The 14,428-nt window shown below is 73.1% G+C and overlaps 1 protein-coding gene across 2 annotated transcripts in view; it reads left to right on the top strand.

Annotated features, from left to right (window-relative positions):
• The window catches only part of CHLRE_02g142602v5 (uncharacterized protein), a 16,850-nt gene extending 4,422 nt beyond the window's left edge, over positions 1 to 12,428 (top strand). For both annotated transcript variants that reach the window (XM_043060168.1, XM_043060169.1), the window contains 5 exons: positions 11 to 1,156; positions 1,212 to 9,106; positions 9,290 to 9,955; positions 10,153 to 10,250; positions 10,569 to 12,428. In XM_043060168.1, the coding sequence (XP_042927802.1) occupies positions 11 to 1,156; positions 1,212 to 9,106; positions 9,290 to 9,955; positions 10,153 to 10,250; positions 10,569 to 11,447 (10,684 nt within the window). In that variant the 3' untranslated portion in view covers positions 11,448 to 12,428. The remainder of the gene's footprint in view (positions 1 to 10; positions 1,157 to 1,211; positions 9,107 to 9,289; positions 9,956 to 10,152; positions 10,251 to 10,568) is intronic.
• The last annotated feature ends 2,000 nt before the right edge of the window (positions 12,429 to 14,428 follow it).

The raw sequence follows: 14,428 nt of genomic DNA, 5'->3' as shown, positions 1-14,428 counted from the left end.
AGCCGCCTAGCCCTGCGCCGCCCAGCCCAGTGCCGCCTAGCCCGGAGCCGCCCAGCCCGGAGCCTCCCAGCCCCGAGCCTCCGTCGCCGGAGCCTCCGAGCCCTGCGCCGCCCAGCCCGGAGCCGCCTAGCCCGGAGCCTCCCAGCCCTGAGCCTCCGTCGCCGGAGCCGCCCAGCCCGGAGCCTCCCAGCCCGGAGCCTCCCAGCCCCGAGCCTCCGTCGCCGGAGCCGCCTAGCCCTGCGCCGCCCAGCCCGGAGCCTCCCAGCCCGGAGCCTCCCAGCCCCGAACCTCCGTCGCCGGAGCCGCCTAGCCCTGCGCCGCCCAGCCCCGAGCCGCCTAGCCCGGAGCCTCCCAGCCCTGAGCCTCCGTCGCCGGAGCCTCCTAGCCCTGAGCCTCCCAGCCCGGAGCCTCCCAGCCCGGAGCCTCCCAGCCCCGAGCCTCCGAGCCCGGAGCCGCCTAGCCCTGAGCCGCCCAGCCCTGAGCCGCCTAGCCCGGAGCCTCCCAGCCCGGAGCCTCCCAGCCCCGAGCCTCCATCGCCGTCACCGCCTAGCCCTGCGCCGCCCAGCCCGGAGCCGCCTAGCCCGGAGCCTCCCAGCCCTGAGCCTCCGTCGCCGGAGCCTCCGAGCCCTGCGCCGCCCAGCCCCGAACCTCCGTCGCCGGAGCCTTCAAGCCCCGAACCTCCGTCGCCGTCGCCGCCTAGCCCTGCGCCGCCCAGCCCGGAGCCGCCCAGCCCGGGTCCTCCCAGCCCAGAACCTCCGTCGCCGGTACCGCCTAGCCCTGCGCCGCCCAGGCCCGACTCTCCGTCGCCGGAGCCGCCCAGCCCGGATCCTCCCAGCCCGGAGCCTCCCAGCCCCGATTCTCCGTCGCCGGAGCCGCCTAGCCCTGCGCCGCCCAGCCCAGTGCCGCCTAGCCCGGAGCCGCCCAGCCCGGAGCCTCCCAGCCTCGAGCCTCCGTCGCCGGAGCCTCCGAGCCCTGCGCCGCCCAGCCCGGAGCCTCCCAGCCCGGAGCCTCCAAGCCCCGAGCCTCCGTCTCCAGAGCCGCCTAGCCCTGCGCCGCCCAGCCCGGAGCCTCCCAGCCCGGAGCCTCCCAGCCCCGAGCCTCCGTCGCCGTCACCGCCGAGCCCTGCGCCGCCCAGCCCGGAGCCGCCCAGCCCGGAGCCTCCAAGCCCCGAGCCTCCGTCGCCGGAGCCTCCGAGCCCTGCGCACGCCCAGCCCGGAGCCGCCTAGCCCGGAGCCTCCCAGCCCTCAGCCTCCGTCGCCGGAGCCGCCCAGCCCGGAGCCTTCCAGCCCGGAGCCTCCAAGCCCCGAGCCTCCGTCGCCAGAGCCGCCTAGCCCTGCGCCGCCCAGCCCGGAGCCGCCTAGCCCGGAGCCTCCCAGCCCTCAGCCTCCGTCGCCGGAGCCTCCGTCGCCGGAGCCTCCCAGCCCGGAGCCTCCAAGCCCCGAGCCTCCGTCGCCGTCACCGCCTAGCCCTGCGCCGCCCAGCCCGGAGCCGCCTAGCCCGGAGCCTCCCAGCCCTGAGCCTCCGTCGCCGGAGCCTCCGAGCCCTGCGCCGCCCAGCCCCGAACCTCCGTCGCCGGAGCCTTCAAGCCCCGAACCTCCGTCGCCGTCACCGCCTAGCCCTGCGCCGCCCAGCCCGGAGCCGCCCAGCCCGGGTCCTCCCAGCCCAGAACCTCCGTCGCCGTTACCGCCTAGCCCTGCGCCGCCCAGCCCCGACCCTCCGTCGCCGGAGCCGCCCAGCCCGGATCCTCCCAGCCCGGAGCCTCCCAGCCCCGAACCTCCGTCGCCGGAGCCGCCTAGCCCTGCGCCGCCCAGCCCAGTGCCGCCTAGCCCGGAGCCGCCCAGCCCGGAGCCTCCCAGCCCCGAGCCTCCGTCGCCGGAGCCTCCGAGCCCTGCGCCGCCCAGCCCGGAGCCTCCTAGCCCGGAGCCTCCCAGCCCCGAGCCTCCGTCGCCGGAGCCGCCTAGCCCTGCGCCGCCCAGCCCGGAGCCTCCCAGCCCGAGGCCTCCCAGCCCCGAACCTCCGTCGCCGGAGCCGCCTAGCCCTGCGCCGCCCAGCCCCGAGCCGCCTAGCCCGGAGCCTCCCAGCCCTCAGCCTCCGTCGCCGGAGCCACCTAGCCCTGCACCACCCAGCCCGGACCCGCCTAGCCCTGCACCACCCAGTCCCGAGCCTCCGTCGCCGTCACCGCCGAGCCCTGCGCCGCCCAGCCCGGAGCCTCCCAGCCCGGAGCCTCCCAGCCCAGAACCTCCGTCGCCGTTACCGCCTAGCCCTGCGCCGCCCAGCCCCGACCCTCCGTCGCCGGAGCCGCCCAGCCCGGATCCTCCCAGCCCGGAGCCTCCCAGCCCCGAACCTCCGTCGCCGGAGCCGCCTAGCCCTGCGCCGCCCAGCCCAGTGCCGCCTAGCCCGGAGCCGCCCAGCCCGGAGCCTCCCAGCCCCGAGCCTCCGTCGCCGGAGCCTCCGAGCCCTGCGCCGCCCAGCCCGGAGCCGCCTAGCCCGGAGCCTCCCAGCCCTGAGCCTCCGTCGCCGGAGCCGCCCAGCCCGGAGCCTCCCAGCCCGGAGCCTCCCAGCCCCGAGCCTCCGTCGCCGGAGCCGCCTAGCCCTGCGCCGCCCAGCCCGGAGCCTCCCAGCCCGAGGCCTCCCAGCCCCGAACCTCCGTCGCCGGAGCCGCCTAGCCCTGCGCCGCCCAGCCCCGAGCCGCCTAGCCCGGAGCCTCCCAGCCCTCAGCCTCCGTCGCCGGAGCCACCTAGCCCTGCACCACCCAGCCCGGAGCCTCCCAGCCCGGAGCCTCCCAGCCCCGAACCTCCGTCACCGGAGCCGCCTAGCCCTGCGCCGCCCAGCCCTGCGCCGCCTAGCCCGGAGCCTCCCAGCCCGGAGCCTCCCAGCCCCGAGCCTCCGAGCCCTGCACCGCCTAGCCCTGCGCCGCCCAGCCCGGAGCCGCCTAGCCCGGAGCCTCCCAGCCCTGAGCCTCCGTCGCCGGAGCCTCCGAGCCCTGCGCCGCCCAGCCCCGAACCTCCGTCGCCGGAGCCTTCAAGCCCCGAACCTCCGTCGCCGTCACCGCCTAGCCCTGCGCCGCCCAGCCCGGAGCCGCCCAGCCCGGGTCCTCCCAGCCCAGAACCTCCGTCGCCGTTACCGCCTAGCCCTGCGCCGCCCAGCCCCGACCCTCCGTCGCCGGAGCCGCCCAGCCCGGATCCTCCCAGCCCGGAGCCTCCCAGCCCCGAACCTCCGTCGCCGGAGCCGCCTAGCCCTGCGCCGCCCAGCCCAGTGCCGCCTAGCCCGGAGCCGCCCAGCCCGGAGCCTCCCAGCCCCGAGCCTCCGTCGCCGGAGCCTCCGAGCCCTGCGCCGCCCAGCCCGGAGCCTCCTAGCCCGGAGCCTCCCAGCCCCGAGCCTCCGTCGCCGGAGCCGCCTAGCCCTGCGCCGCCCAGCCCGGAGCCTCCCAGCCCGAGGCCTCCCAGCCCCGAACCTCCGTCGCCGGAGCCGCCTAGCCCTGCGCCGCCCAGCCCCGAGCCGCCTAGCCCGGAGCCTCCCAGCCCTCAGCCTCCGTCGCCGGAGCCACCTAGCCCTGCACCACCCAGCCCGGAGCCTCCCAGCCCGGAGCCTCCCAGCCCCGAACCTCCGTCACCGGAGCCGCCTAGCCCTGCGCCGCCCAGCCCTGCGCCGCCTAGCCCGGAGCCTCCCAGCCCGGAGCCTCCCAGCCCCGAGCCTCCGTCGCCGGAGCCTCCGAGCCCTGCGCCGCCCAGCCCGGAGCCGCCTAGCCCGGAGCCTCCCAGCCCTGAGCCTCCGTCGCCGGAGCCGCCCAGCCCGGAGCCTCCCAGCCCCGAGCCTCCGTCGCCGGAGCCGCCTAGCCCTGCGCCGCCCAGCCCCGAGCCGCCTAGCCCGGAGCCTCCCAGCCCTCAGCCTCCGTCGCCGGAGCCGCCCAGCCCGGAGCCTTCCAGCCCGGAGCCTCCAAGCCCCGAGCCTCCGTCGCCAGAGCCGCCTAGCCCTGCGCCGCCCAGCCCGGAGCCGCCTAGCCCGGAGCCTCCCAGCCCTCAGCCTCCGTCGCCGGAGCCTCCGTCGCCGGAGCCTCCCAGCCCGGAGCCTCCAAGCCCCGAGCCTCCATCGCCGTCACCGCCTAGCCCTGCGCCGCCCAGCCCGGAGCCGCCTAGCCCGGAGCCTCCCAGCCCTGAGCCTCCGTCGCCGGAGCCTCCGAGCCCTGCGCCGCCCAGCCCCGAACCTCCGTCGCCGGAGCCTTCAAGCCCCGAACCTCCGTCGCCGTCACCGCCTAGCCCTGCGCCGCCCAGCCCGGAGCCGCCCAGCCCGGGTCCTCCCAGCCCAGAACCTCCGTCGCCGTTACCGCCTAGCCCTGCGCCGCCCAGCCCCGACCCTCCGTCGCCGGAGCCGCCCAGCCCGGATCCTCCCAGCCCGGAGCCTCCCAGCCCCGATTCTCCGTCGCCGGAGCCGCCTAGCCCTGCGCCGCCCAGCCCAGTGCCGCCTAGCCCGGAGCCGCCCAGCCCGGAGCCTCCCAGCCTCGAGCCTCCGTCGCCGGAGCCTCCGAGCCCTGCGCCGCCCAGCCCGGAGCCTCCCAGCCCGGAGCCTCCAAGCCCCGAGCCTCCGTCGCCAGAGCCGCCTAGCCCTGCGCCGCCCAGCCCGGAGCCTCCCAGCCCGGAGCCTCCCAGCCCCGAGCCTCCGTCGCCGTCACCGCCGAGCCCTGCGCCGCCCAGCCCGGAGCCGCCCAGCCCGGAGCCTCCAAGCCCCGAGCCTCCGTCGCCGGAGCCTCCGAGCCCTGCACCGCCCAGCCCGGAGCCGCCTAGCCCGGAGCCTCCCAGCCCTCAGCCTCCGTCGCCGGAGCCGCCCAGCCCGGAGCCTCCCAGCCCGGAGCCTCCAAGCCCCGAGCCTCCGTCGCCAGAGCCGCCTAGCCCTGCGCCGCCCAGCCCGGAGCCTCCCAGCCCGGAGCCTCCCAGCCCCGAGCCTCCGTCGCCGTCACCGCCGAGCCCTGCGCCGCCCAGCCCGGAGCCGCCTAGCCCGGAGCCTCCCAGCCCTGAGCCTCCGTCGCCGGAGCCTCCGAGCCCTGCGCCGCCCAGCCCCGAACCTCCGTCGCCGGAGCCTTCAAGCCCTGCGCCGCCCAGCCCCGACCCTCCGTCGCCGGAGCCGCCCAGCCCGGATCCTCCCAGCCCGGAGCCTCCCAGTTCCGATTCTCCGTCGCCGGAGCCGCCTAGCCCTGCGCCGCCCAGCCCAGTGCCGCCTAGCCCGGAGCCGCCTAGCCCGGAGCCTCCCAGCCCCGAGCCTCCGTCGCCGGAGCCTCCGAGCCCTGCGCCGCCCAGCCCGGAGCCGCCCAGCCCGGAGCCGCCCAGCCCCGAGCCTCCGTCGCCGGAGCCGCCTAGCCCTGCGCCGCCCAGCCCCGAGCCGCCTATCCCGGAGCCTCCCAGCCCCGAGCCTCCGTCGCCGGAGCCGCCTAGCCCTGCACCACCCAGCCCGGAGCCGCCTAGCCCGGGTCCTCCCAGCCCAGAACCTCCGTCGCCGTCACCGCCTAGCCCTGCGCCTCCCAGCCCCGACCCTCCGTCGCCGGAGCCGCCCAGCCCGGAGCCTCCCAGCCCGGAGCCTCCCAGCCCCGAGCCTCCGTCGCCGGAGCCTCCGAGCCCTGCACCGCCCAGCCCGGAGCCGCCTAGCCCGGAGCCTCCCAGCCCTCAGCCTCCGTCGCCGGAGCCGCCCAGCCCGGAGCCTCCCAGCCCGGAGCCGCCCAGCCCCGAGCCTCCGTCGCCGGAGCCTTCAAGCCCTGCGCCGCCCAGCCCCGACCCTCCGTCGCCGGAGCCGCCCAGCCCGGATCCTCCCAGCCCGGAGCCTCCCAGCCCCGATTCTCCGTCGCCGGAGCCGCCTAGCCCTGCGCCGCCCAGCCCAGTGCCGCCTAGCCCGGAGCCGCCTAGCCCGGAGCCTCCCAGCCCCGAGCCTCCGTCGCCGGAGCCTCCGAGCCCTGCGCCGCCCAGCCCGGAGCCGCCCAGCCCGGAGCCGCCCAGCCCCGAGCCTCCGTCGCCGGAGCCGCCTAGCCCTGCGCCGCCCAGCCCCGAGCCGCCTATCCCGGAGCCGCCCAGCCCCGAGCCTCCGTCGCCGGAGCCGCCTAGCCCTGCGCCGCCCAGCCCCGAGCCGCCTATCCCGGAGCCGCCCAGCCCCGAGCCTCCGTCGTCGGAGCCGCCCAGCCCTGCGCCGCCCAGCCCAGTGCCGCCTAGCCCGGAGCCTCCCAGCCCGGAGCCGCCTAGCCCGGAGCCTCCCGGCCCTGAGCCTCCGTCGCCGGAGCCTCCGAGCCCTGCGCCGCCCAGCCCCGAACCTCCGTCGCCGGAGCCTTCAAGCCCTGCGCCACCCAGCCCGGAGCCGCCTAGCCCGGGTCCTCCCAGCCCAGAACCTCCGTCGCCGTCACCGCCTAGCCCTGCGCCTCCCAGCCCCGACCCTCCGTCGCCGGAGCCGCCCAGCCCGGAGCCTCCCAGCCCGGAGCCTCCCAGCCCCGAGCCTCCGTCGCCGGAGCCTCCGAGCCCTGCACCGCCCAGCCCGGAGCCGCCTAGCCCGGAGCCTCCCAGCCCTCCGCCTCCGTCGCCGGAGCCGCCCAGCCCGGAGCCTCCCAGCCCGGAGCCGCCCAGCCCCGAGCCTCCGTCGCCGGAGCCGCCTAGCCCTGCGCCGCCCAGCCCCGAGCCGCCTATCCCGGAGCCTCCCAGCCCTCAGCCTCCGTCGCCGGAGCCGCCTAGCCCTGCACCACCCAGCCCGGACCCGCCTAGCCCTGCACCGCCCAGTCCCGAGCCTCCGTCGCCGTCACCGCCGAGCCCTGCGCCGCCCAGCCCGGAGCCTCCCAGCCCGGAGCCTCCCAGCCCCGAGCCTCCGTCGCCGGAGCCGCCTAGCCCTGCGCCGCCCAGCCCGGAGCCTCCCAGCCCCGAACCTCCGTCGCCGGAGCCTCCGAGCCCTGCGCCGCCCAGCCCAGTGCCGCCCAGCCCGGAGCCTCCCAGCCCCGAGCCTCCGTCGCCGGAGCCGCCTAGCCCTGCGCCGCCCAGCCCGGAGCCTCCCAGCCCGGAGCCTCCAAGCCCCGAGCCTCCGTCGCCGGAGCCGCCTAGCCCTGCGCCGCCCAGCCCTGCGCCGCCTAGCCCGGAGCCTCCCAGCCCTCAGCCTCCGTCGCCGGAACCACCTAGCCCTGCACCACCCAGCCCGGACCCGCCTAGCCCTGCACCGCCCAGTCCCGAGCCTCCGTCGCCGTCACCGCCGAGCCCTGCGCCGCCCAGCCCGGAGCCTCCCAGCCCGAGGCCTCCCAGACCCGAACCTCCGTCGCCGGAGCCGCCGAGCCCGGCGCCGCCGAGCCCGGAGCCTCCCAGCCCGGAGCCGCCCAGCCCCGAGCCTCCGTCGCCGGAGCCGCCTAGCCCTGCGCCGCCCAGCCCCGAGCCGCCTAGCCCGGAGCCTCCCAGCCCTCAGCCTCCGTCGCCGGAGCCACCTAGCCCTGCACCACCCAGCCCGGACCCGCCTAGCCCTGCACCGCCCAGTCCCGAGCCTCCGTCGCCGTCACCGCCGAGCCCTGTGCCGCCCAGCCCCGACCCTCCGTCGCCGGAGCCGCCCAGCCCGGACCCGCCTAGCCCTGCGCCGCCCAGTCCCGAGCCTCCGTCGCCGTCACCGCCGAGCCCTGCGCCGCCCAGCCCGGAGCCTCCCAGCCCCGAACCTCCGTCGCCGGAGCCGCCTAATCCTGCGCCGCCAAACCCAGTGCCGCCTAGCCCAGAGCCTCCCAGCCCGGAGCCTCCCAGCCCCGAGCCTCCGTCGCCGGAGCCTCCGAGCCCTGCGCCGCCCAGCCCGGAGCCTCCCAGCCCGGATCCTCCCAGCCCCGAACCTCCGTCGCCGTCACCGCCTAGCCCTGCGCTGCCCAGACCCGACCCTCCGTCGCCAGAGCCGCCTAGCCCTGCGCCGCCCAGCCCCGAACCTCCTTCGCCGGAGCCGCCTAGCCCTGCGCCGCCCAGCCCGGAGCCTCCTAGCCCGGAGCTTCCCAGCCCGGAGCCTCCGTCGCCGGAGCCTCCGAGCCCTGCGCCGCCCAGCCCCGAACCTCCGTCGCCGGAGCCTCCGAGCCCTGCGCCGCCCAGCCCCGAACCTCCGTCGCCGGAGCCTCCGAGCCCTGCGCCGCCCAGCCCCGAACCTCCCAGCCCGGATCCTCCCAGCCCCGAACCTCCGTCGCCGTCACCGCCTAGCCCTGCGCTGCCCAGACCCGACCCTCCGTCGCCGGAGCCGCCCAGCCCGGAGCCTCCCAGCCCCGAGCCTTCCAGCCCCGAGCCTCCGTCGCCAGAGCCGCCTAGCCCTGCGCCGCCCAGCCCGGAGCCTCCCAGCCCGGAGCCTCCCAGCCCCGAACCTCCGTCGCCGGAGCCGCCTAGCCCTGCACCGCCCAGCCCAGAGCCTCCCAGCCCGGTGCCTCCCAGCCCCGAGCCTCCGTCGCCAGAGCCGCCTAGCCCTGCGCCGCCCAGCCCAGAGCCGCCTAGCCCGGAGCCTCCTAGCCCTGCGCCTCCGTCGCCGGAGACTCCCAGCCCTGCGCCGCCAAGCCCGGAGCCTCCCAGCCCCGAGCCTCCGTCGCCGGAGCCGCCTAGCCCTGCGCCGCCCAGCCCGGAGCCTCCCAGCCCGGAGCCTCCAAGCCCCGAGCCTCCGTCGCCAGAGCCGCCTAGCCCTGCGCCGCCCAGCCCGGAGCCTCCTAGCCCGGGCCCGGATCCACCGTCGCCGGAGCCTCCGAGCCCTGCGCCGCCCAGCCCCGAGCTTCCGTCGTCGGAGCCGCCCAGCCCTGCGCCGCCCAGCCCGGAGCCTCCCAGCCCGGAGCCTCCCAGCCCGGAGCCGCCCAGCCCCGAACCTCCTTTGCCGGAGCCGCCCAGCCCTGCGCCGCCCAGCCCGGAGCCTCCCCGCCCCGAGCCTTCGTCGCCGGAGCCGACTAGCCCTGCGCCGCCCAGCCCTGCGCCGCCCAGCCCGGTGCCTCCGTCGCCGGAGCCGCCCAGCCCTGCGCCGCCCAGCCCCGGACCTCCTTCGCCGGAGCCTCCCAGCCCTGTGCCGCCCAGCCCGGAGCCTCCCAGCCCCGAGCCTCCGTCGCCAGACCCGCCTAGGCCGGAGCCTCCCAGCAACGAACCTCCGTCGCCGGAGCCGCCTAGCCCACCACAGCCCAGCCCCGGGCCTCCGTCACTGCAACCACCAATACCAATGCCTCGACCAGGCAGTTCGCTTCAACCTAGTCCCGAGCGTCCAGTCCCGCAGCCTCCGGGAAATCCTATTGTGGCACCCAATACATGCAGCAGTTTGAGCTCAGGAGTGAATGCATCGACCGTCTGCACAGATCCCTCTCTGCTTCAGGGAGTGGTTCCGGGACCAGTTGACATGACGCAGCTGTACTTGGCCGCGGGCATCACATTCCCATCGTCCTCCAACTCCAGCAACACCACCACCGGCTCCTACGTGGTGACCGCCTCCAACCCGGACGTGGTGAGCCCCGACAACAGCACGCAGCTGCTTCGCATCGTGGCGGGCCTGGCCGGCATTGACAACTGCGTGCTGGTGCCGCCGGGCCTGGTGGGCTTCAGCGGCTACTTCGCGACGCTGCTGGCCAACGCTTCCATCCAGCTCTACACCGGGGGCATGTGCGACTCGGGCACGGAGATGGGGGGCGCGTTGGCCATTCCCGCCGCCGCCACAACAGCCGGCGCAAGCAGCAGCCCCAGCCCGTCGCCGGCGGCGCACAGGCGCATGCTGCTCTCAGCTAGCTCAGCAATGGGCGGTCGCCTCCGGCGCATGCTAGAGGACAGCAATGCGACCGCCGGCGGCAGCGGAGACAGTGCTGCTGGGGCGTCCAGTCCCGAGCCCGCCCCCATTCCCCTGCAGCAACTGCAGGCGCCCGCGGACGTGTTTTCGGGCGGCCAGGTGGCATTCAGCTTGCGCCTGTATGCGCCGCTTAGTGAGGCTGGTGGGGCGGGCGACACGTCCGTGCGCAACGCCATTGTTGCAGGTAGGCCCTGTAAATAGTTGGGATGGGTGGATCAAGGGGTACGGTATGAGGGTGGCAGCCTACATGGCAGCAACGGCCTGAGCGCATTGCGGCGATTGGGGTGTCCTTCATTTGTTATTGTCGCTGCTGTCCCTGCGGCCGCCCCTAATAGCTAGGTTGCCACTAAGCACGTCGCTGTCCGGGCTGCCCCTGCACAGATCAACTTATATTTATGCTCCGTGTACTCCAAGAGCTAGTGCCCATGCCGCCCAGCCCCCCAACGCCGTCGCCACGGACGGAGGTCTCCCCGGACACGGCGCGGACATGGCTGCCGCCGCCGCCGCCGCCCCCGCCTCCTGTGGACGAGGCCCCGCCATCGCCACGGCCGCCTGTGCCTCCACCGCCGCCGCCAAGCCCCCGCCCTCCCATCCCAGCGCCCTCCACACCTTCACCCAGCACGTTGCAAACTGCAGTCAGCAGCCCTCCGCAGCGGCCCCCACCACCGGTGCCGTCGCCACCCTTGCCCGCGGCGCCACCCCCTTCTCCCTCGCCACCACCGCCTCCCTCGCCGGCACCTCCCCCGCCTCCCTCGCCTCCCCCAGGCTCTCCCCCTCTCCCGCCTCCGCCTCCGCAGCCCCCGGCCCCGCCTGTCCTGGAGGTGTTGTGGGCGGCCTCCAGCGCCGGCCCCGTGGACCCCTACGGCAACAGCACCGCCCTGGGCTCAGCCAGCCGCCTGCTGGGCGCGCCGCGGCCCGGCGCCGCCAAGCGCACCACGTGCGGCAACGACTGGGGTACCCTCACCTGGGTGCCCACCCTGCCCACGCCCCGCTGGGTGGCGGTGCGCTTCGCGGCTCCCTCCACTGCTGCCTCCGATGCAAACGGCCCCGCCACCCCCACAATCAACCTGTCTTCTGTGCGGCGGCTGGGCGTGTACGTGCTGAACCTGGGCCCCCTGTCGCCCGCCATCACCCGCATCGACCTGCTGCTGCTGCCGGAGGCGGAGGCGGCCAGCGCGGAGACGGCGTCCATCAGCGGGGCGGCACAGGAGGACTGGCCGCTGGTTGAGGTGCCGGTGTACCTGGGGTCGGCGGGCGCGTCCGACCTGCAGTGCCCGGCGCTCAACTGGATTGCTGTGGAGCCCAAGGCGGTGGCGCGGGCGGCGGCGAAGGCCGCAACAGCCAACAGCACCGCGGCCGCGGGCGCCACCGCCCGTGCCGTCAGCAAGGCGCCACAAGGCTGGGTGGTGGTGGGTGCGCGCCTGAGCGCCAGCAACGCACCCGTGGACAGCAAGGCCCAGCTGCCGCAGATACACGCCCTGGGTCTGGAGTGGGAGGTGCGGCCGCCGCCTGCAGGAGGGGGGACGGCTGCGGGCACACCCGCGCAGCAGGCAGCCAGCAGCCGCGCCAAACGCCCGCCGCCCGTGCCACCACCCGCCGCGGCGGCGGCGGGGGCCGCAGCTGCTGACCGGAGCCGCATCGCAGGCTCCAAGGGCCGACGCAGGCACCGCCGGTAGGGTGGCGAATAAAGTAGGATGCATGCCTTCTTGTGCTGATGCGTCTATGCGCACCCAGCAGTGAATAAAATCTGCTTGTGTGCAGACTTATTAGCCATACACTGTGCATGTGCACTGTGCATGTGCACTGTGCATGTGCGTGTGCTGATGCGTCTATGCGCCCTCAGCAGTAATAGGATGATGCTTACGAGTACGCTTACCAGCCATACACTGTGCATGTGTGTGGGCGAACAGCTTTTATGCGTGGGCGTTGTAAAATATACGAACATTATTCAATGGGATGGAGGTTGGGAACTTTGCATATAGGATGGCCCGAGTCTCGAATTCAGTGCGTGGCCTGGGTAGTCAGGTGGCATGTTGCCCCCCTGGACAAAGGATGTCGAGCCGCTGAGATAGTGGCGCCTGCTGTGGGTTGACCGCCTGCAGTGGCACGAGCTGAGGCAGGCATGCACGCCATCACAGAGACGGGGTGTTGGAAATGACGTCATAGGCACGAGTACCGTACAGATGCGTGGCAGGAGTTTCCCGGTGCGTCACGGCACGACCTATGCCGGCGGATTGTTCGATTGGCACGGCCTGCATGCATGGCATGTGGTTATGACTTGCTTATTATTTAATTAGTTCAAATTGCGCCCTTCACGACATGGCATAGATGCTGTTAGTTCATAAATCGCCAGGTCTCAGACCTGGGCTGGAAGGTACGTGATCTGCGGTCAGTGTTTTGAAATGTTCGTGCTACCGGTAGTGGCACGCGGGGTGACTGGTGAGGGTCACAATGGGACGGTCGGAGTTAGTGTAGATGGACAACGGCCACAGTTAGAATGAGATAAACAACTGGCTTTGTGTGGCTCAGACGCTCAGTGCCTGGCATAGTGTATGGGTCAGACACTCAGTGCGGTGGCTCTCTGCGGTGCTCAGTAGAGTATCTGTCCCCGCTGGTCTGCGCTAACAGCGCTAAAGTGTTGACGATATAATGCATTGATGAGTAATGCTCCCAAAATCAACCAGTAATCAGCAGCCCGGTCTTCATCTTGAGCGGCAGCGGCTGCCTGGGGTGCAGCGACACGCGGAAGCGCTGGTACATGCGCACCAGCGCCACCTTAGTCACCTGGGGGGGGGCGGGCGTCCCCCGCCCCGCCCCCGCACACGTAATGCGCTCGCGCTCTCTCGTCCGCGCCTGGGCCACTGACTCTGACTCTGACGGCCATGTAGAGTGGGCTGACATGCGCCATCATTGAACAGGCGCGGGGCTGCTCCTCGGCAGAGTTCAAGGACAAAGGGGTCAGCTTTGTACAGCTGGAAAATGGGCTGAGCCCCGCAGCATCTGGCAGGACTGACTGCAAATCGGTAGCCGGACGATGGCCCCACGTCTACCCCCAAGGGGAAGCGCGGCATGGACCTTGGGGTTCGGGCCACCAGGAGCGTACTACAGTAGGGCCCGGTAGGGTACGCACATCCCAGGGGGGGGGGGTAGGAAACAAAGTGCCAGACCCCATGCCCCGAAATCCCCCGGGACCCCCCTTGAGGGGACGACCGACCCCCCGATGGACAAAACCTTGCTGTTCAGGGGTTGAAACACCTCCATTTAATACCAAAGTGGTGTCAATCGACTCCTCTTGACGAGCACTATCACTCCGTGTCATCAGCGGTCCTGTTCTGAGACTTCGGTCACCGGCGGGATCCTATCCATGGAAATCCCCTCGACCCAGACCACCCCGCGCTCAACTCTCTGCCGCGTGACGAATGGACAATGTGCATCGGCAGCCTTGTTAGACGTGAACTCGTGCGCACCAGCGCTTCGGAGCCCAGCTGTGTCAGTGCGCATGTGTTGAATGTGGAGACATGTCCCGACATGTCCACGCCCGGACGCGCAACTTAGCCCTCCCACGCTTTGTTTGTGCTTTTTACGTCATAACGTGCACATATGAGCCTCGTACTGCTGCGTTTGGCCCCTAGTTCTGCTTGTGGGGCGCTTCCCGAAATCCGCCAGGATGGGCTCCCGAAACCCGACGGACCCCCAGGGACGAGGACCGACCCCCCAACTTTGGCGGCCCAGAACTTCCTCACCAGACACCCCCTTAAGAAACTAAAAGTACGTGCATAATGCTCTCCTAAAGCTCTGTAATTTTGAGCATGGGGTAAGAATCTGAGCTTTCTACCCCCCCCCCTGCACATCCACCCCGTTGCGGGCAAAGGGGGTGCAGTATCCAGTGGACGTATCTTGTTTTCAGGGCAATGTCTGAAGACAAGAACGGCCGGCTGGCCGCCGACTTCTTTCTGGGTATAGGGCGGTTTGGGGGCTTTCCCATAGGAATGCGGACAAAACCCGCCCCTAACCCGGGCCGACAAAGTCTAGCCCCAGACATTAGGCCCCCGAAGGAACGTCCAGAAAACGGCCAAAATGGTCGATTACTGTCTGGAGACGTTAAGAAAGGAGCCGGTGCACAGTGGACGCCCACTAGCGGACCGCCAAGCGATCCATGGGGCGTGCCATGTAAGCATCATGTTGGGCCAACGTCATGAAACGAGGGAGGATGAACCCTGACGAACAGCAGGAGAGGATACCGTACAGGGCACATTAGGTAGCAGCACGCAGCGTAAAGACCTAGCAGACTACTGGGCGGCATCGCCGCTATGCTTCATATGCATGCGTGCACGTACGGTCTGCAGGGTTGAACATAATGGCAGCATGGCTAGTTGTAAGTCGCGACTCGCGCGGTGCGAACCGGGGCTGGCACGAGGCTCGACACGGCGGATGTCGCCACGATGCCGCGCTCCGAATCGCCGGTCCGGCCGTGTCAGCTGCCGCCCTATTATGTTTGGCCGCTCTTCCATTTTCAGGATGCTGCCAAGCGTATAATTCTACTACTAAGTAGGTCCCGGAGGACAGTGTACAAGCCGTAATGTCGCAACGTTTTCTGTATTGTGGTACTGCTGCAGCCCTTGTTCCCCTTTGTTTCATGACTGCATTCCAGCCGACA

This window comes from Chlamydomonas reinhardtii, chromosome 2, assembly GCF_000002595.2.
Source record: "Chlamydomonas reinhardtii strain CC-503 cw92 mt+ chromosome 2, whole genome shotgun sequence".
Lineage (NCBI taxonomy): Eukaryota > Viridiplantae > Chlorophyta > Chlorophyceae > Chlamydomonadales > Chlamydomonadaceae > Chlamydomonas > Chlamydomonas reinhardtii.
Note: the sequence above shows the minus strand (reverse complement) of the source record. Positions and strands in the feature narration are given on the sequence as shown.